Source organism: Danio rerio, chromosome 20 (genome assembly GCF_049306965.1).
Source record: "Danio rerio strain Tuebingen ecotype United States chromosome 20, GRCz12tu, whole genome shotgun sequence".
In the NCBI taxonomy this organism is placed as follows: Eukaryota; Metazoa; Chordata; class Actinopteri; order Cypriniformes; family Danionidae; genus Danio; species Danio rerio.
In genome coordinates, this window is record NC_133195.1 from 35,947,207 (window position 1) to 35,969,520 (window position 22,314).

The 22,314-nt window shown below is 35.0% G+C and overlaps 1 protein-coding gene across 8 annotated transcripts in view; it reads right to left on the minus strand.

The window, feature by feature from the left end:
* nbas (NBAS subunit of NRZ tethering complex) overlaps positions 1-22,314 on the minus strand; it is a 378,367-nt gene that overhangs the window by 284,648 nt on the left and 71,405 nt on the right. For all 8 annotated transcript variants that reach the window (XR_012395546.1, XR_012395545.1, XR_012395547.1 and 5 more), the window contains exons 22-25: positions 18,392-18,478; positions 18,145-18,298; positions 5,997-6,182; positions 3,044-3,217 (exon numbers count right to left, since the gene is read on the minus strand). Coding sequence is in view for 4 of the 8 variants with exons in the window: in XM_073932555.1 (XP_073788656.1) it covers positions 3,044-3,217; positions 5,997-6,182; positions 18,145-18,298; positions 18,392-18,478 (601 nt within the window). In the remaining 4 variants the exon portion in view is untranslated. The remainder of the gene's footprint in view (positions 1-3,043; positions 3,218-5,996; positions 6,183-18,144; positions 18,299-18,391; positions 18,479-22,314) is intronic.

A 22,314-nucleotide genomic window follows, 5' to 3' on the forward strand; every position in this document is an offset into this window, starting at 1 on the left:
ACAAAGAAATTTCATCCAGTCTCCTCACAGACAACAACACACACACACTAAGAATCATCTTAGCGTCAATTGGATTGGATTTCATTTCACACAACATTGAATGTGCAAGGCTGATTTATGGACGCACACAAACACAAGACGAAACATAAACACACATGTACAATTCTCACTCGCCTGACTTCTCTCCAACCACTTTTATTAATTTCCTGTGAGGAAAACTGATGCCTCAGATGTGTAAGCAGGCCATAAATTTTTATCATGGCGGTGTGAGACAGCGTGTACGTGTGTGTCTGAAGGTCTTTTGTGGCTTTGGACTCAGAATTGAAATGGCTCTTCCTACAAGCCATTTCCCGCTATCCCTCTTATATGAGTGAATCTCTGCTGTTAAATTACTAGCGTTTATTCATTCAGCGGCCACTTTCATCCAAAGCGACTTATAAATGAGGAAAAGCACAAACAATTTATCATGAAGAAGCAACTATATTAGCAGTGACACGCTACTGAATTTCAATAGTAAATCATATCATTGCTGTGCGTGCACTTGTATGATAAGTTTTTTTGAGGGGCTGATATTGATTGGATGCAAATTTCTGAAAGCTTCTTTTGAGCTCATCAATCAATCACTAATTAAATAAAAGTGCAAAATGTCTTCTAAGGACAGAAAGTTAGTTCTAAAGACAGAAATGTATTTATACAGGGTACATACAGGAATCAGAAGTAAAAGTGCAACACATTTATGTTTAGTCAAATAGCAGAAGTTATTGTCCAGAGCAACTTTCCTTTTAAGACCTTTTTTAGACTCTTTCGATACATTTAAGGACTTCATTGTCACTTTAGGTTTTAATCAGTAATATTGGCAACATTTTAACTTAAAGTATATTTATTAAACATTGATTGCAAGAAAGCACAATTAAAGATAGTTCCTTATTAATGCAATACAATTCAGGGGAGTGGGAATGAAGAACGGGCATTATTCTCTCCTATGAAAGGTTCATAACAGACAGAAATACATATAAAATCTTTAAGTGGAGCTTTAGCAAACACTGACCTTTATATTAAATAATGAAGTTTTAGATTCACATTTAATATAATCTCAACACACTCATCAATAAATTCACATTTATCTAGGAATATAAGATATTACATTATTAACTGTGCTGTTTTTGTACAAGCAAAGTGGACGATTCCATATTTTTGAATTTCAGAAATCAGAAAAAAAAATAAATAAATATATATATATATATATATATATATATATATATATATATATATATATATATATATATATATATATATATATATATAAATATATATATATATATATATATATATATATATATATATATATATATAAATATATATATATATATATATATATATATATATATATATATATATATATATATATATATATATATTTATATATATATATATATATATATATATATATATATAAAATATATATATATATATATATATATATATATATATATATATATATATATAAATATATATATATATATATATATATATATATATATATATATATATATATATATATATATATATATATATATATATATATATACATACATACACACACACTACCTGTAAAAAGTTTAGAGTCAGTTTTTCTTTTTTTTATTAAAATTATTCTGTTCAAGGCGGCATTTCTTAAATATAAAAAAATATTAATTAAATATTTATTAAAATTTTAAATAAATGTAAATTATTACAACAATTATTGAAATAATAATAATAATAATAACAATAACAATAATAATAATAAATGATAATAATAAATAACGTGTCACGGTGGCGCAATGAGTAGCATGATCGCCTCACAGCAAGACAGTCGCTGGTTCAAGCCCTAGCTCGGTCAGTTGGCATTTCTGTGTGGAGTTTGCATGTTATCTCTGTGTTCGCGTGGTTTTCTTCCAGGTGCTCCGATTTTCCCCACAGTCCAAAGACATGCAGTAAAGGTGATTAAAATAAGCTAAATTGGCCGTAGTGTATTAGTGGGTGTGAACGCAAGAGTGTATGGGATTATTGAAGCTGAAAGTTCAACTTTATAACACTGGAATAAATAATTTAATTAAATTATAAACTACTTTTGAACAGTTATTTTATAGTGCAATAACTTTTCACAATTTTAAAATTTGTACTGTATTTTTGATTAAATAAATGCAGCCTTGTTGAGCAGGAGAAGCTTATTTTAAAACATTTAAAAATCATTTAATAATCATAAAATCACCCCAAACTTGACCAGTAGTGTATATGTATGTCATTATTTTTTCATCACCTCTATCACATGGTGAGGCAACAATTGAACTTTCATCATGATCCATACAAAGATTCAACATAAGTCAACATTAGTGTGGGCAGATAGTAATTTAAATCTATGAAATAACTTTTAATTATAATGTAAAAACAATTTGTTTTTGTGAAATTAACCTACATAAAACATACCTGCTGCACCCAAACTAAAGCATCATTAATATACTGATTAAATGCTAATGCTCTCTTCCAACAGGTGGAGCCTATAGAACAGCAGGAATAATGGTGTTGCCTTGGTTACTTCAGTAAACAAAGCAGCGTGATGTCAAATCATTGATTCAAAAACTACAAAAACTCAATATTTGCCAATTAAATTCAGGCAAACTTTAGCATGCAACTTTACAGTGCATAATCAAAAATAATACAAAATGTCATTCTTTATAGCATTTAATAGCATTTAAGATTTTTTAATATATATTTTTTTTTACCTAAATCTCACTAAATGGATTTATCAACTTGTAATATATTTTAAGAACCAGTGGACACCTTGTTATAATTAAAGACTTAGAGATTTGATACAGCTGTGTAAAACCATATTATGTTCTTACTGTCTACACTTACTGGCAAGTTGCAATGCAGATTTTACTCTAGTTTTTTTTTTTTACCCCCACAAGTTTTTATCATTATTTAATATATGACAATTACCATAAAAATTATAAACCACATCAACAGTCATGTTGATGTAAATGTGTGTAGTTTGACTTACGTCTGGCTTTGAGTGCTGGAAGAGTTTAAGAGGGAGTGTGAGATCGTCTTTTGCGAGGGTCACCAGGTATTCTCTGAGCAGACTGGAAGCAGAGCCCACCCGCTGCCCCTCACAGCGGTGTAGAAACGGCACCATCCACTGAAAGCAGTTCCTCACGTATCGATCCTCGCTGGACTAAAACACAAGATCAAATCATGATGCACAACAACAGCAAAGGACAGCATCTTCTGTTCACTCAAAACACATTACAGCAGGTGGAAAGAAACAGTTCATGTAGCTCCAAACACAACAGGCTTTTGGAGAATGAGGTACAACCTGACACATTCTGACTCTGTCGGTTTGTGTAAATCCGCACAGGCTTTAGAGTATTTTATTGTTTTAAAATTAATTTAACAGTTGTTTGAAACAAATATGGGGATAATTTAATGATTGCAGGGTATTTTTTATTTTATTATTTAACAAAATAATGGAAATTAATTATTACGAATAAATGACCTGTAAATAGAACATAGAGTATCTTAACACCTAGGGGGAACATTGCAACATGACTAGAGTTTATGACAGTTTAAAATGTAATATTATCTAATGAAGAACAGATAAAGATGAAAATATTTGGTCACACTTGATTTTTATGTATAACGCTCACTACTAACAAACTATTTGAAGAAGCTACTTTTATTATTATTTATCTATTTATTTGTTTGTCTTTTTATGTATATATTTATGTATGTATGTATTTATTTATTTTTGAATTTTCTTTCTTTTTTTTTTGAGAGTTTGTGTCCCCTGCACTTCAAAAGATCTATAAATAGGAAGGTGACTGGTTGGACTGGCTGACTGTGAGTGCAGTTTTGGACTTTGCCGTTTTGTTTGTTTTCCAGTCCAACTTATATTTGTTTATTTATCTAAATATTGATCTGTTTTGTTTGTTTGTTTTTGGACTCTGATATAAACCCCTTTTTTGAACATACATTATCTCGTTACTTTTTCTACAACTAATTGTCAAAAGATTCCCCAGTTATCACCAGATATGGCAAGCAAAGGAATTTAAACCACAGGATAAATTACCACTATATCATTAACTATGACTTTTAGCTCATATAGCTCCCAATATGCCACTTATTAAGTAGTTGGGTATGGGTTTTGTGTAGGATAAGAGATGTAGAATGCGTTTAAACTAGTTACCGTGTTCCTCTAGACTACAAAGCGTTAACCTTCTAAGGACCTGGCAGGATCTCTTTCTTATCAGTGCCAAAGACACTAAGAATAGTCAGTTGATTGTGGTCACACAAATACGTGTTATTATACATCATTCTAATCTGTTAGGTGACTACTTTTTTAATAAGTAGCTGAAATGAGCTTCTATGGTATGTCAAAGGTATGTCAAAACATTTAAGGGGCCTCAAAATTACTTCAGACCCCAGAGGGTTACAAAGAACTGTTTAAACTGATCAATAACTGACTGGACATTGAAATAAGAACAGAATCTCATCTGAAACAAACACTAAAACTGTAATAAACACTTAAAATATAAATTTAAATAAAGAAATAAGAATATTTTATAAACAATTCTCTTTATAGAATACACTACTGTCAGATCTATAAGGCATGGTACAGTTCTAGCTAGACGTTTAGGCTTTATTTAACATAAAATTTTCTTTAACCTTCTTTGTGAATTAAAAACTTTTTTATTAAAATAGAGAAAATCAGACACACAAAGAAAGGAACTGCTAGCGACTTCTATAAAATGGCGGGTCCTCTTCTAGATCATTTAAGAAACTAAAATATTGATTTCCATCTCACTAAGTATAGATCAGAAACTGACTGCACCTTGAATAGAATTGCATCTATGTACACCTGTGGTTTTAATGTGCATATTAATTTGGATGACTATGCTGTGATTTTTTTTTTAAAGTGTTGCTGTATTTTGTTTAAAGCATATGCATTTAGCGTGTACTTGTCATCATTCATTTTGTCCTGCAAAAAAAAAAAAAAACTAACGTGTTACAACTCTCCCCATGTTACGTTTGTACTGTGCTCACCCTTACAATTTTGATGTACATTAGAGCCTGAAATAAAGCTTCAAAAAATTTGTTTACACAAACAAATCATTCAGATAATTTCAGAACCTTTTTTAATTTCCTTTTATGCGACCATAGGGACTGGCGCACCATGTGGGTGAGTAAAAGATTCAGAATGTTCATCTCAGACTGAACCGAGTGTTTCCTCAGAAAACATTCAAAGTATCACTAGTAAACAGATGCTAAGATGGCGATTCACCCACTCACAGCGTTTCCCCTTAAACGAGCAAATGAGTATTAAATCATTTTTAATGAAAGCATTAAATCCAAACAAGCCTGCTGGATGTGCTTACTGCAATCGTAATGAGAGCAGGCCTGTAAACACAAATCCGCAAGCGCTCTCCAAGATCTATCAGCTGCGCTAGTGCTCCTCAAAGCAAAGAGCTGAAAATTCAGCATTTACACAGCTGAGAGAAACCCAGGTGGTTTAATCAGTTTGCAGAGTGGTACTGACACTATTCATTCATTCATTTTCCTGCACCTCTATTTTAAAGGACGCCACAGCAGAATGAACCACCAACTATTCGAGCCACAACCCACCCATACACACTCATTCACACACACACACTCAACAACTACAGCCAATTTAGTTTTAATCAATTCACCTAAAGCGCATGTTTTTAGACTGTGGGTGAAACCAGAGCACCCGGAGGAAAACTATGCAAACACAGGGAGAACATGTAAACTCCACACAGAAATGCCAAATGGCCCAGCCGGGACTCGAACCAGCGACTTTCTATTTGTAAGGTGACAGTGCTAACCACTGAGCCACCATGTCACCGCTACTGACACTACAGGTAGGAAAAACTTTGGCTGCACAACAAATACTGTAGAATAAAGTGTTAAAGGAGAATGAGCGCCGAAGAACATACATTTTTCATGAGGAGGCGGAGCTTGTCGATGTCTCTGAGCTGCTGCAGTTCCTTCAGTGTGACACTTAGGTCACATGACGTCTCGTAGACCAGTGTCTCCATTGTAACCAGGTCATCGCAAAGCCGCTCCAGCCCAGGAATGTTCTGCTCTTTTCCCAGACGCACTAGAGATAGGGAACAATCCACCTGTGTGAACCAAATCACAATGCATCAGCAACCTAACAGAAAAGCATAAACCAGCCTATTGGGAAGAGAGATGGGTAAGATATGTTTATCTCTAAGTCTGATTGCATTTTTATGTTGCATTTGTTATGTTAAGATGATCATCTTCTGAAGAAAAAAAGGTTTACATAAATATAAAACAGTTTTTTCCTCAGAAGATAATTATTTTAATATGACAAATGTTTTCATTTCATCAACAAACAAACAGTAGATTTTTTTGCTTTTCTGAAACATCAGCATTGTGGTGCCTAAAAATAAATATAAACATTTCTGAAAACATGCCATCTTTTATTTCCAATCTTTTTATTTAGTTTTTTAGACTGAACAGAAAAACAAAACTAAGAGAAAACGGACAATTAAACAAAACCCCTAAATGACAGTAAGATATAAAAAAGAAAAAAACTATATAATCTATCCGTTGTTTGTGTACTCCCCAAAACTAGAAAAGGTTGCAAAGTAGTAATAAAAAAAAAATTGAAATCGCTTATAAGACCCATGCATAGTACATTGAAGTTTTCCTAAATGCATGTTTTTACAAAAAAATCTTTAATCCTGTGTTTAAATGTTGGAGTTGAGGAGTCTGTCCATTTCAGCAGAATTAACCTCCTGGCTAGGAGACTGTCTGGGATTTGCTTCGATTGTAGTCTCTTTCGATTAGAGTTTCAAATAATGCTATTACTATTGATCTTTGCCAGTCTGTAACAATGCCAATGAAGACGGCGCAAAAGTTAAAGGGAACATATGATGAAAATTTACTTTTTGTATGACGTTTGGAGAGAACTGCGTGTAGGTATTGTGTGTCCACTGTCCTATTAGAGTGATAGAAACACAATAAGTCTCCGCAATAAGTCTCCTTAGGAGTGCGGTTTTTCCCACCAAATCGATTAACAGGCGCCATTATTCTATAATAACTTGTATACACGTCCACAGAACATTGTTTTGCAAATAAACAGGGATTAAAATAATTTGTTAAAACTCTGCGATTTTTGTAATTTTCATATACGTTTAAAAATTTTTTTTAAAAGAGAGCATTTTTATAATGACAGTAAAATCGCTATGTAATTCTTAACCGCTATAATCACCACAGCCTTATAGTGTCAGTAAACACTTAAAACCGTGTTTTTGTGTACTTCAAACGGCATTTGTGTGCGACTCATTTCAGAAAGGCTTGAATAAACTCCACCACAAATATATCAAATAAACTTACTTGGTACTTTTGACTAATGAGCTGTTTTGTATTTGTACTTCATCCAATCTGTCTCTGTAACTGTGCTGTTTATCTGATGTAACGCAGGAGAAGCAGACACGTATGTCAGAACAGTGGGTGGGACAAAGCAGCTCATTTGAATTTAAAGCCACAGGCTACAAATACAGCTACAATGTATTCAGACACAAACATGGGCATGTTCTGGAGGCTATAATAAATATTCTGATGGGTATTTTGAACTAAAACTTTCCAGACACATTCTGGAGAATCCAAAGGTTTATCGTACATCTTTAACATTACTTTTTTTTTAATGACATCGTTTTAAAAAATAAAAAAGTGGTCAAAAGTTCATCATAGTTCACACCTTGTTTACATCTGTATTTAGAGTCATGACTGAATACGCTGAAGATTTTGTTTTTGGATGAGATCACCGGGCATTTTCCTGACAACATTTGCTACTGTCTGTTTTTTTAGGACTTTGACTATGATTACTTGTAGATCTAACTGATACAATTACATATACAGTCTGAATGGTTTCTTTCTAGTTTTCTGTATGCCAGATCAGACATGAACAAAAGTAATGTTACACCTTTGATGTTAGACTACCAGATAAGCTACCTGTAGCAAACAGCACCACACTACATATATTCTCACTATGTGTTTGGTATGATAACCTTGAATAAAAATATCATGGTTTATTGGTATTGTGGTTAATGCTCTAAAATATGTTATTTGTAAATGTCTGGGTAAAAAAACAAGAACTTTTTCCCCTTCTAACACAATGTATTTTATTTTAAAAAACATTTAAAATATTTTGTTAGAGTAAACATTTTAGGCTGAATAATTAAAATAAATAAATGATTTCTGCGGATTCATTACTTTCAAAAACACAGATTTCATTACAATATAAAATAACATCTTTGGAGATCATTTCTGTTGGAGATCCTGTTGTCCTAAAAAAAAAACTTAAAACAAAACCTTACATATACTGCAGGAATGGTATAGCAGAAAATACTGGCGGTTTTAAAACCTGACTTTTCCAAACCACGTTACACCTTGAAAATGATTATTGTCCCATGCCTAATTTACACTATATTTTAAACTGTTAGGAGCATGAACATTGATCAAAAAGACCACAAAAAGAATGCTACAACTAAAAATCCCCAAAAAGATTTCTAAAGTATACCCAGTCAATGAAACCCCAGCTGCCTCAGCAGCCCATCAATACAGTTCATATCAAGAGCTGACGATTGGCATCCCTCCACCAGTTGACAGGCAGAGCATGGAGCCAATCAATAGTGGATGCCTGCATGAGGAAATGATTGCTGCTTTTTTCCCACCTGGGAGGAAGCGAAACCCCTGACACTGGAGTTAACAAGAGCCAAACACCTGCGGAGCAATGCTGCCTTCCTAACAACACAAAACAACACTCCAATTACAAAGCAGAGCTGCTTAACACCAAATCAGGGACAAAACCACCTCGTGTATTTGCCTTACAAATAAATGATTGCAAACATAGCATGCTTGTTCACACACACACACACACACACACACAACCCTGGCTTTGATTGTACGAAAGTACTGATATCTACGTGTACAAACGTTCTTAGGCATACTTCCCACTTACTCTAAGGACAAAACATGCAGGCAGCCTTCAGATGAACCGATCTCACACCCTTTTATTGCAATGGATTTCTTTTTGGACATTCAATCTGCTTCCAGGCACCAGCCGTCCTCCTCATCTCACTTCACATGTCAAGCTCTCGGAGATCAGCCCTCTCTCCTTGCTTTAACCTCTGTCCTGACAGAGTGATGTCTCTCCTGCTCTGCAGCACTTCTTGAAACGGCCTGTGCCTACAGCTGAGTGATAGTGCTTGTCATACCGGTCATATACAGTGAGGACAAAAAGTTTGAGACTAGTAATACAACTAAATTAAAAACCTACAGTAGTCTGAAAAAGTAGGTTTTGTACATAAAGGGGCCTTAATAAAGATAATTATCTATTGTTTATTTTCTTTTTAATTATTACAAATGTATATTAACCAGAGTTCAAAATGCAACAAGTATTTATACAAAAAATATATTTGGAAATATTGCAGTGCTTCCTAAAAATGAAGAGTTTAGATGCAAAAACCTCTAAATACCATCTGAAATTTTCTTCTCAAATTTGCATTTTTAGCAGGCTTCTGTGGGTAGGTTCAGAAATTTCACTTTTACGTCAAAGAAAATGTAATTTTCATGGCTCTTTAAGTTAAATAACTTAACATAAACAAGAGGCTGAGAAAAATGTTCATTTTCGATACAAATTTCAGACGCCACTTTGAGGTTTTTGTATTTGAACTCTTCAAATAGACTTTACTTGGGTGGGCCGCCTAGGTATATTAGCGGCTGCCCAAGTATATTTAGTGACACATTTTTATTTACCATTATTATCACCCTCTTACACTTTTTTATCTGCCTAATATACAACATGATTCAGGCAATTACATTTTCCATGTTCAGGAGAGAAGCATAAATGCGGTCGCACAAGTCTTCACATTGTTTTATATGCATTTCTTAGCAACCTGGGAACCTTCAAATTTTGTTGAAAGAGCCTCATACTGTATTTCTAAGGTATAATTTACCCAAAAACATAATTACTATCTTAACATATTGACGTACAATATTAGCGGTGTCGAAATCTCAAGTAAGCTGACTGCGAGCTGTGTGTTTACCAGGAAGATGCCCGCACCAGCTAATGAAGTCTACTTCACTGATCAAAACCTTCATAGGCTGCGAATAACAGTTAATAAAGCTGTAAAATAACATTCAGTTTGTTGCACAGAGTAATCTTTTGAAAGCCGTGCAGGAAGTATGATTTGCATGTGTTTTTTCTGACGGCAACCAGGACATGAGGGCACTTGGCAGCAAAAGTGAAATTGAAAATGCGCACATTATTTAAATGATCATATTGCATTTTACAGTTTTGATTATGATAAGCATTTGATGTGTTTTTTTTTTCTTTTATAGCAAACACAGTGTTGTGCATGACAATAAACGTATAACAGTGCCAGTCTATTTGCTCTAGCTTATATAATGTTAAAGAGCCCATATTATGGGTTTTTGAAAATTCCCCTCCATGTAGTGTGTAACACAGCTCTAAGTGAAGTGAAGTATCCAGCTAAGGCTTAAATCTGTAAGAATACAGTGTTTAAAACGGTTGATTCATCTATAAAAGAGTCGACTCATAGTGCTTCAAACGAGTCGCCTTGATACCGACTCATTAGGTGTTTCGCCATGACGTACAAACGAAACCAAGTTATTCACGTGCACGCGCAAATCCGGGAGATTTCAAACCTGAGGCCCCGCCCTCTGACGCAGAAACCCAGACACACACACACACCCACAAACACACGCACACCCACAAACACACGCACACAAACATGCCGGTCGATTGAAGTCACACTGCAGATGGACATTATATTGAGTCTCTACCCAAAGATGAAACATCAGCATTATAACCAAGCAGTTGGAAACTACTGGAAACTACATGCTACAAAGAATACTTCATCTGAGTTTGTTAAAGGAAGGATCAGTAAAGAGTAACTGATGGACGTCAGGATGGGTTTCTTCCATTTCTCAAGTGTAAGTAAGTGCAGTTAAAGTTGTTGCCTCGTTTACTCTAGCTTGCAAATGTATTTAGTTGTGATTTGTTACTTGTAACCGCGTGTACTGTATCAGGTTAACTGGATATTTTATCTTATCGCGTGCAAAGTCACGTTAAAAACGCGACGCGTGCTGTTTGTTTATGGAGCTCCGTGCTAGAGTTCTGCTCCCGCGATTTATTCGGAAATTTATTCCCGCGCCGCAGAAATCTGGCGCGGGGACAGCAGCGGGAATAAATTTCCGAATAAATCGCAGGAGCGGTCGGTAACGGGTTTAATTTGGGACGGGAGCGGGCTGTCTAGCAATATCACGGATATTGCTATGTGAATTAGAAAGAGAGAGTCTGCGTGGTGCTTGTGTGTGTGTGTGTGTTAGTGCGCACGCGCGCGTATGAGAGAGAGCGAGAGAGAGAGAGAGAGAGCGAACGAACGAACGAACGAGCTTTGTGTGCTTTGTGCTGTGTGTGTGTGTTTATACAGACAGCTTGGCTGTCTGGACTGTATACTGGGTGATTTTTGGTTGTGTTCTCCGCTCTAGCGGGACCGGGCGCGGCGGGCAGAAAACGGAGCGGGTTCTCAGGCTAAAACCTGGCGGGTGCGGGCGGAAGCGGGAGCGTTGTCATCCGGAGGTGTGTGTGTGTTTTTGTGTGTGTGTGGTATGGCGAGTACACGACTGTCTCCTTCGTTCGGTTATCCGTGGCACTATCCACTCGCCATAGTGTGGCAGCTAAAATCCACGTCTACACTATCGAGCGTGTATGAACTGTGATTACTTTTTAAATTGCTGATTAGCTATTGGCCATTTCCCTCTCTGACTGAAGGCAGTCGACCAATCGCGACAGACTGTCATCGGTCCAATCAGCGCAGATTAGCTCCGCGCTAAGGAGGGGTTTGGGAACAAATGAATCACTGGACGATTCATACAGGAGTCGCTGGGATAATTAGCTAAAAATAAATGCAGATTATAAGACCATGAAAGTGTTTTTTGACCTTGCATGCATATTAGACTGTTGTTGGAGACCCTTACAACCAGGATATGACCCTATTTCATGTATAATATGGGCTCTTTAAATATAATGCAGGAGGGAATCTGGTAATGACGTCTCACTTCACTAGTGAAAAATGGTCATATGGTTCAAGCATATGTCCCAAACATAATAAACTAACTTCAGAACTATGAAAAATTATATTTTTATATATTTCCTTTACTGTGCATTAAAAACCAGGGGCCTCATGTATGAAGACTTGCGTGGAAATCTTACTAAAACATTGCGTACGCACAAAGCTGTAATTGTGCGTACGCATAAAAAAATTCAGATGTATGAAACACTGCGTACGCCGAATCTCACGCATATTCTTTTGTACATCCGAATGAACGTGAAACTGAGCGCAACATGCACGAGCACAAAACCCCTCCCTGCCTCCTCCCCCGTATGAATATGCTAATGACTATGCTAATGGCAAAATCCAACGAAAAAAGCAATGGCAAAATCAAGCAAAAAGAGAAACTTTGAACAGAATGTGAAATGGAGGTGCTGCTTTCGGAGGTAGACCCGAGAAAAGCGGTGTTATTTGCAAGTTTGTTCTCCGGAATTAACAACAAAAGAAAAAAAATAGAGTGGGAGAGTTTAGCTGATGCGGTTAACACAGTTGGGTCTGAACATCGCACTGAGAGCATTAAAAAAAGAAATAGTGTGGTTTATATCTGTAAAATGTTACAGCACCCTTAGCAGTCTCAGTGGCGCACCTCGTAAGACGCATGTGATCATGTAATGACACGTTCGAGCATGAACTCGGCTCGAATCCAGTGTCTGATGAATTCCTTCTTTTTTTCCCCGCTACATATCAGATTTTGCCCACTATTTATCACGAGAAAGACAAGTAGGAATCATCAATAAGTTTGTGCATCATATTTTATTTGCACATTTATTGAATGGAAATGTTTCTGATTTACGCATGCAAATTCATCTTCAGATAGTGTCTTTATAGCAATGTGCGTGCGGTAGATCGCTCAGATTACATTGGGAAAACAGGCGACTGCTGCAAATTGTGCTTTAATGTTTAGCTGGTCAACTGTATGGTATGGAAACCTTACATACCTACTAGATGATGAACCCGTCTCATACAGCTGCCATTGCAAGGCTCAGACACTTTGTAGAGAGGAATTTAACACAACTGCCTCTAGGAGTCGCCAATGGAAATAAAACAGACACGGACAAAAAATGTGCGTACGCCAGCCAGAAAGCTGCCGTGAAGCTGCGCACATTCCCACGTTCAGTTCATCGTTAGTAAATCCAAACGGGAGCGATTCTGAGCGTGAAACCTGGCGTACGCAAAGTTTTTGTGCGTACGCAGCGTTGATACATGAGGCCCCTGGACAATTTTAAAGTCTATACAAAATGTGGCATTTTGACCAACAGTACCACCTACACATAGGCCTAATATTATTATATTGCTTACCTTACCATATGTTTGAGAAATAACAATAATAATTGCCTACTTATTAACCTTTATTTTACATCTACAGAATCGTGAGAAAATAATGATCTTTATTTTTAGCCAGAATCATGCAGCCCTAATCATCATCATATGTTTTTATTTAATACCATGTCACCAAAAATAGCAATTTTCATGGATAAAATTGTACATAAAAATATACAATATATTACAAACAAAAGAATACAAATTAGATAAAATTATTCAAGTTAAAATATGATAAAATTTCATTTAACAAAAAAGTCATCAAAAGCAGGACACTCCAATAGAGTGTGTTTGACACTAATAGGCATTTTGCAGAACAAACACTGAGTGAGGTCTTAAGTTTTAGTTTGAAAATGCTGTTTTTACATTTCAGTATAGACCGCCTGAAATACAGGCATATCTCCATCATTTACTATTCCCTAAATTAGTCCACTAATATAGTCTACTTAAAAGAAAGAATCACTTAGAGTGAGTGAATTCAAGCAATCAGTGCACCGGAAGGAACGCTGTTTTGTTTTTGTTTTGCAGGTTTCTAAAAAAAATATAAATAAAATAAAATAAAAACCTTGACAATGTCAGTGAGAACTTCATGTCATGCAGTGCTGAAATAGAGATCATGTAGAGAAATGTCTATTAACCCAATAAATAATAAATTATTTTGAGACTTTTACACAATAGTATCTTGTGGTCAGACATGAGAATTAATTCAGTGAGCAAAATCTCAAAACATTATGGGTATTCTCTAGCCATGGAGTGTCATACCTGCCAACATTTGTCTCTAATATTCCAGTAGACCAGAATAACACAATTGAGAACGTGTTAGTAACTGTACTGTGGTGTTAGTAACTGTACTATGGCCTGGGCTTTGGAAGGCCACAGCGATCATATACTATGCCAAAGTTGGGGGTTGTTACAGGAGACAGGTATGCGGAGTGTGCATTTGTTGTAGAGTATACCTGTTATTCCAGTGCATTCTGTGATTGTCTGAGTGCACTTCAGAGAGTCCACAAAGGTTTGGGACACGACTACAAATGACCTTTGTAAACGGAGGTGCAGCTATCTACAGTCACACTCTGACTGGTCTTTTAGACTATTCTGTATCAGACATATGACCGTAACATCAATTCAAGTTTATATGTATAGCGCTTTTCACAATAATTATTGTTTCAAAGCAACTTTACAAAAGGTGCAGATTTTTGCTTTTCAATCAATAATTAGAAAAGTTAGGGTTATTTGTTACCATAACTATATTAGTTATTAATAACATTAACTAATTAACTAGTAATAAGTAGCTTTTAACAGTTATTATATATAAATAATCTCCTTTGATCATTACACAATTGGTAAACAGCAAGTACGGATGCTGGCAAAATCTACACAATAAACACAATTTTTATGAATGCTCACATACCATTCTTTTAACGTGTATAGTGTGAACGGATATTGACGAGGAAAGTTTTGATTCTAAAACTTTATCTTAAAAAACACACCCATCAGTGTGAAAAGCACCCAAGCATCATTTAATGTATTATAAAAATCCAACTGGATTAAAAAAGTACTGAAAATAGTGCCAAAGTGGGCGTGGCTATCTGATTGGATTGAGTAGAGTTAAAAAAATAGTCAACACAGCAGTGTCTTCCAACTCAGACAGTTTCATTGTACTCTCATTGAGTTAAAAGCATCACAGCTTCCCATAAATTCAAAATTGCATGCAACATAATAAAATAAATCCACTTAAAATTCACATTTATGCCCAGACCACAAACGCACAACCACCTGCAAGAAAAATATACTTGAACACGCTGTTGCATCTTTAATTGCTTCTAAAGCTTGTTTTGTGGTATAAACAGAAGCTGTCTGGCAGGTTTTATCCCACACAGAAACTCTTACAAAAGCAAAAAATAAACACTATTGTGCAATCCATGAAAATGTGTAGCAGCTGTACACGCTTAACGTTTTAAAGCAATGCTTGCTGGCATAAAAACTGAAGTAAAAGTCTCTTCTTTGCATAATAAGGAAATGCAGTCTCTTAAACAATTATAAGACATCAATGCATCGACCAGTGTTCTTTTGTCACGTCACAATAGGTGAATATCGATACAATGTTGATTTTAAACTGTAAAATTCCAAATTAGTCAGTTTCCTCCTCTTAATACAATTGTTGTATAACAAAAATAATAAATAAAAAAATATATTTAAAAAAGCACAATGGTTACATAAACCTTACAAACAAACATCTCTGTCAAATTTCAGCAGAAGTAGTTCATGGTTTTTTGACGTTTATTGGTTTTTATACTTTGTTTTGAATAACTAAATACAGTCAAAATAGTTTTAAATATTCAGTTATTCTGTTCCTGAAATTAAAAGTCTTAAATAGACTTTTAAAGTTAAACAATTTTATTTAAAATACTGTTCAAATGCTGTATAACTTGTATGTGATAAGTATTTTAATCTAGAAAGTGCTTATAAAAAACAAAATAAACAGATTGTCATATAATTAAAATAACTTTATGTGAAAGATTTAAAAGATAAAACACTGATGCTCTGAAACTCAAATGTGTTTTGAGTGAATTTCCTAGGCTGAAAATATAATTTATAACAACAAAATGCCCTACATTAGAGGTATGCAAATTAAAAACAATTCATTAGGAGTCTCAGAATTTTGTACCCTGCAGTAATTGGAGCTTTTACTCAAAAAAATAAAGGCAACTGTGGAAAAATAAATCAGGGCATTTTAGAATTTATACTTTTAAATCTTCTACAAAATGCATTTTAAGCACCATTAAATAAGAAAAGGAAAGGAAGAGAGAAAAAGAAAAAAAGACGATATGAACTAGAAAGAGATAAAAAGAAATGGAAAAATATAAAAATTAGGAAAATAGGGAAACAAAATAATGAAGACAGAAAAGCCAACAATAATAAAAAAGAACAACAGAAAGACCAAAGAATAACAGAAAGGAGAAGCAGAAAGAAAGAATAAAAGAAAGAAGAAGCAGAAAGAAATAATAACAGAAAGGAGAGGCAGAAAGAAATAATAACAGAAAAAAGAAGCAGAAAGAAAGAATAACAGAGAAGAAGCAGAAAGAAAGAAAGAAAAAAAGAAAGAAAGAAAGAAAGAAAGAAAGAAAGAAAGAAAGAAAGAAAGAAAGAAAGACAAACTGTACAGAAAGAAAGGCTGACAGAAAAATGAAAATAAGAGAAAGGACAAAACGAAAGTACAAAAGGATGAAATGATGAAAGAAAGAACGAAAAGATAAAAGAAAGGACAAAAGAATGAACGAAAGGACAAAAGAATAAAAAAAAGGACGGCAGAAAGAACAAAATGAAATGATGATGGAAAAGACAAATGGATGAAAGAAAGGAAAATGGGATGAAAGACAGGACAGCAAAAAGAACAAAAAGGAAGAAAGAAATGATGACAGAAAAGACAAAAGGATAAAGGATAAATTGGATGAAAGTAAAATGAAAGAAAGGACAAAATGACAAAAGAAAGGATGAAAGAAATGGCAAAAAAGGACAAGAACGAAAGGGCAAAAGAATGAAAGAAACAAAAAAAGAAACAACAAAAACAAAGACTCAAGAAAAAACAAAGAATGAAAGAAATTACGAAAGGATGTAAGAAAATATGAAAGAAAAAATTAAAGAAAGGATGACAGAAAAGACTAAAGGAGAAAAGGATGAAAGGATGGCAGAAACAACAAGACAAAAGGATGAAGCAAAGAATGAAGGAAAGGACACAAGGACGAAGGAAAGGACAAAATGATGAAAGAACAAAAGGATAAAGAACACGAGAAAGAACAAGAATGAAAAAGGACAAAAGGACAAAAGCAAGGACAAAAACACTAAAGAAAGAAAGAAAGAAAGAAAGAAAGAAAGAAAGAAAGAAAGAAAGAAAGAAAGAAAGAAAGAAAGAAAGAAAGAAAGAAAGAAAGAAAGAAAGAAAAAAGAAAGGATGAAAGAAAGGATGAAGAAAAGAAAGGACACAAGAAAGAAAGAAAGAAAGAAAGAAAGAAAGAAAGAAAGAAAGAAAGAAAGAAAGAAAGAAAGAAAGAAAGAAAGAAAGAAAGAAAGGAGAAAGGACAAAAACAGGACAAAAGAAAGAGCTAAAGGACAAAAAACGATAAAAAGGACCAAATAAACAAAAAACAAAAGGAAAGATGCAAGAAAAAAAGAAAGGATTAAAAAAAAGATTAAAGAAAGAACTAAAGGGTAAAGAAAAAATTTTAAAAAGGACAAAAGAATGAAAGAAACGAAGCAAGAAAAGAAAGAAAGAAAGAAAGAAAGAAAGAAAGAAAGAAAGAAAGAAAGAAATAGTGTGGTGCGGTGTTTGAGAAGCTGTGAGTGGTCTTCTAATGGTTTAGATGTCTCTCCATTAGTATGGTTCAGAGTAGACAGATACAGCTGATCTCAGAACACTAACAGCCCTCTGGAACAGCAGTAACTGTCACTCACGTAGGAAGCAAATCTTCTGTGAGTCAGATGTGCATCAGTATGTGTATCTGTTTGTTTTTCCAGGCCAGTGAAGTGTCAGTCAAGCAAAAGAGCAAAAGAAAACGCTGCGCTTTGATACGTGTTTGAGTGTCAGCTCTTGTACCTGCCGGGAATGGCTCTCTATGTCCTGTGCCCTGGTCAGGTACCACTCAGTCAGCAGTGTGATGAAGGGGTCGGCGCTTCGAAATCTCTCCAGCTCTGGCTGCTCTTCATATAAGAATTGACAGTCGTCCATTGGTTTGGGCTCCACCACTTCTCTAAAGAACACACAGACACACGCAGAGAAAAAGAGAGAGTGTCATTGTGATAAACAGAGATTTCAACCACTTTAAGCACCAGTATGATCTCACCTGCACTCAAGAACTTCACACCAGTCCAGATCTCTATGTCGACTCTCCTCCCAAGGAATCAAAACCAAATTACCCTCCTTATCCACACTGAAAAGAAAAAAACGACACACAAAAATCAACAAAACAGTTTTATCGGTCAATAATATGTAAGATTAAAGAGATTAGAAGGAAAGCATTGATATTCTTGATTGGAAAGAGACAATAGGGTATACGCACAGCTAGTGTTTTTCCCCAACCAATAAACTTCCAGTGAATAGTTAATGTGACTTTTAAACATTAAGGTTCCTATTACAGCATCGATGTTGTAATGTAATTAAATTATAATCTGTTAAATAGACTTAAGCATTCATTTAATTGTTCATGTGATGAAAAGTCGTTTACACACACGAGCCATCAGGATCAGCAGGCTAGTGCAGAAACTCCATTGGAAATACTAGAGTAAAATAAATTTTCATAGTTTAAAGACAAGGTGCTGGAAAATGGAATTTAATGCAATGCTTCTTGTATATTTTGAGACCCACATAGCAATTATATGTGGTGGTTTGATAACAGCATACACTTTAACTGGGTTACTGAAAATTAAAAGTCCTTCTGCATATACCCTATTATGAACGTTAACTATGATTATTGGTGGCCTTAAAGGCATGGTTCACCCAAAAATTAAAATTGTCAACATTACTAGTATCTTTCCATAGATTTATACTCTAGATATCGCATACGGACCCTGAGCAATATCGCTGCCACATTTGTACAGTGCTCCCAGGACATCTCATTCAACCGCACAAGCCAAGAATAAAGGCAATCTAAAGATGCTGGACTTTTGCGCTGCGTAACAGATAACAGCTGATAACAGTGCCTGCGCCTCAATGTGCATACGTTCTACCCTAAATGATTGAATACTACAAATGTTATGTACCATTTAGATCAGGAAGGTGGTTATGCACATTGAGACGCAGGGATACCAATGGTTTACGTGAGTCATTTATAACGGGGATTCATTCACAAACAAATCACTTCATTCCGTTAGAATTAGAAGTGGAAGTCATTGGAGAGGGTTGTTTCAGGACATGGATTAGATCAAATTTAACAGGGAGGGAGATAATGCATTAACCACTGGGAAAACTCCAGGTCATAGATATATTCATATATGTGCATAGACCTCTGGAAAGCCACCTGTAGAAAGAGGCTTCTCTATTCTTTTAATTCTCTAAGCACTAACAGTTGCTTTGTATAATTAGCACTTCTTGCATGTACTGTTGTTCAATCACTGAATGCCTCCTCAATTCGCAAGTCGTTTTAGACAAAAATGTCTGCTAAATTACTCAATGTAAATTTGAGCAACAAAGTAGCTGGAAGCCATTCGTTTTTAATGGGAACCGGCAGCGAAAAAGTGTCGAGGAGCGGTGCATCTTCACCCGGTGTGGGCATCGAGAAGAGTTTAAATCAAGTCAACTTTATGGTAATTAGCTATGACCTGGTTCGTCGGCAAGCAATCTGAATGTTCAATTGCACTGCTTGAGAAGAGTCAAGAGAGCAAAGTCCTGTGAACTTTGGGTCTGACCACAGTTTTTCCCAACAGTTTGATTATTGAGGTCGCCGGATTTCCAATTATTTACAATTTTTTTATTACAGGAAAATACATTAAAAAATTAAATAAAAAGTTACTGGCGAGATGATGTGCATTAATGATATTTTTTTTCTTAAAAAAGCAGGAATCTCATGGTAACTATAATGACAGTACAAAACAATATTGCTGCTTTTGAATATTTTAGACATTTGGTCTCACTGGATAAGCGGAGCAAAGCCACACCAGACCACACACCACAACTTGATCTTCCATAGCTAAATGAATTTGATAAAAAGCGTGCAATATTTTTTTAAGTAAAAAAATGTAACTGATTTGCTGATATGTTACAACGGCCCCTTTAAATAAAAGATCAATTTAATTTTGCGAATTTTGCCAGCAGTGTAGTAAAGGTAGACAGCATTGTCACCAGGGTGGCAATAGCAAACTTTGATGCTCTCGCCCCTTCGGTGTGAACGCAGAGTAAATGTGTCAAGCGGCTCACAAACCCAACACAGACATCCAAAAACAGAACAAAAACAAACGCAAAAAGGAAAAACAATACAAATGGTCAATAAACAAAAAAAAATAAAAGAGAATTTAAACAAAAGCAATAATAAACTACAAAAAAATACAAAACACAACAAAAAAAACGTAAAAAAAAGTTCCTATGATAACTAAAAAACTACAAAACTAAAAAAAAAAAGATTAATAAAATTCTAATTTTAAATGAAAGATATTTATAATACTTATCAATAAATTCTATAAGCATAAATCTCTAAGCCTAGAATTATAAATGATTAAATCTCTAACTAGAATGATGTATTATCAATCTAATGAATATGTTTAAACAATATGTACACAGATAACTAAACTTTCTTCAACAGTGTCAGGTTTAAAAAAAAATAAAAAAAAGTGTAAAAGAAAACTTAATTTGGCTGTTTCTCTTTCCAGCAGAGACGGCAGATGGCGAGAGACCACTGGTACAGTGCGAGTCCTGCAGCAGTGCTGTTAGCACTCGCAGGCCGGGGAGAGCAGAAAAGCGGTCTCCAGCTGCTGAGCTGTGATGGATGTTCACTGCAGAGGCGACTGACCTCCATAAGAGAGAATGGGCGGAAGGAGGGCGACCGAATCCAATACACTAAATCTATTCTGTCACCCCCATTACTGGAACATTAGGGGGGAAGTTGCAAATGCCCTTTCTCTGTGTGTCTCTCTCTCTTAACACACACAAAACACATCTACTAAATCAGGGTAGTATCGAACACACACACAAAAGCAAAAACCACATACCCAATTCATTTCTAAATTAGATGGTCCAAATTACTGGCATCCTTGGTTAGAATGAGCTAAGAAGGCTGTGAAAATTAACTTACATAGTTTATTCTTTTTATCGTGTTAAAAAATTATCCCAATTTATATTAAGTGGTATTAACATCAATGTACTTAATCAAAATATAAATACAATGTACTTAATATGTTAATAATGTATTGAAGAGCACTTCTGGTAATTTTGAGGTGGCATACGGGTGCATGTATTTAATTATTCATGTATGCATTTAATCATACAATTACATGCATGTATTGTAGATCTAAATGCATGATTAAATACATACATGCAAGAGGCAGTCTGTATAAAGCAACTGAAATGTGGGGGAAAGGGGTCTTATTATGAAGTAAGGGCTTCGCTCCAATACATGTGGGTCGAAATGAATGGCACATTTGTATTCAATCATTTTTGCAACCTCCATTTGCCCAGACACTAGGTCTGAGTGTCTCCTGTAATGCTTGATAAGGTTGAAGGAAACATGGAGCAGTTAGAAAGCCTTTCCTTACAGAATCTCCCCAGATCCTTCATGTTCTCTGTCCAATGGTGATGCTCTTTAGGTCTAGCCATGGTCTATTGTTAAACTTGTAGTATAGGCAGTCAGGTTTCTCCATTTCTTTTATCTGTTGGTATTTGACAGAAGTCGTGATACCGTGTCCAACAACATGTCTAGGGCATTTGGCAGAAAAACTTTATTGATCCTGTGATATTTAATTCTAGATTTGAGGTGTACAACAGTATCCCCCATGTACAACAAGCCCACCTTGTGCATTTGTTGCTAAAACTATATATATATATTTTTTGTATGTTTTGTTTTGTTGCAAAGGAATGTTTTTGTGAAATAACTGTAGTGGCTAAGATACTCTTTTATTTTTAGTTACCATTTACAGTGCTCAGCATATACGAGTACATCCCATTTTGAAAATGAATATTATGAATATGGGTATTGTATACTGGTGCATTTGAACAAAACAGATTTATTAAACAGATATTTTTATTAAAATAACATTTTGGTCACAGAACATCTTTAGA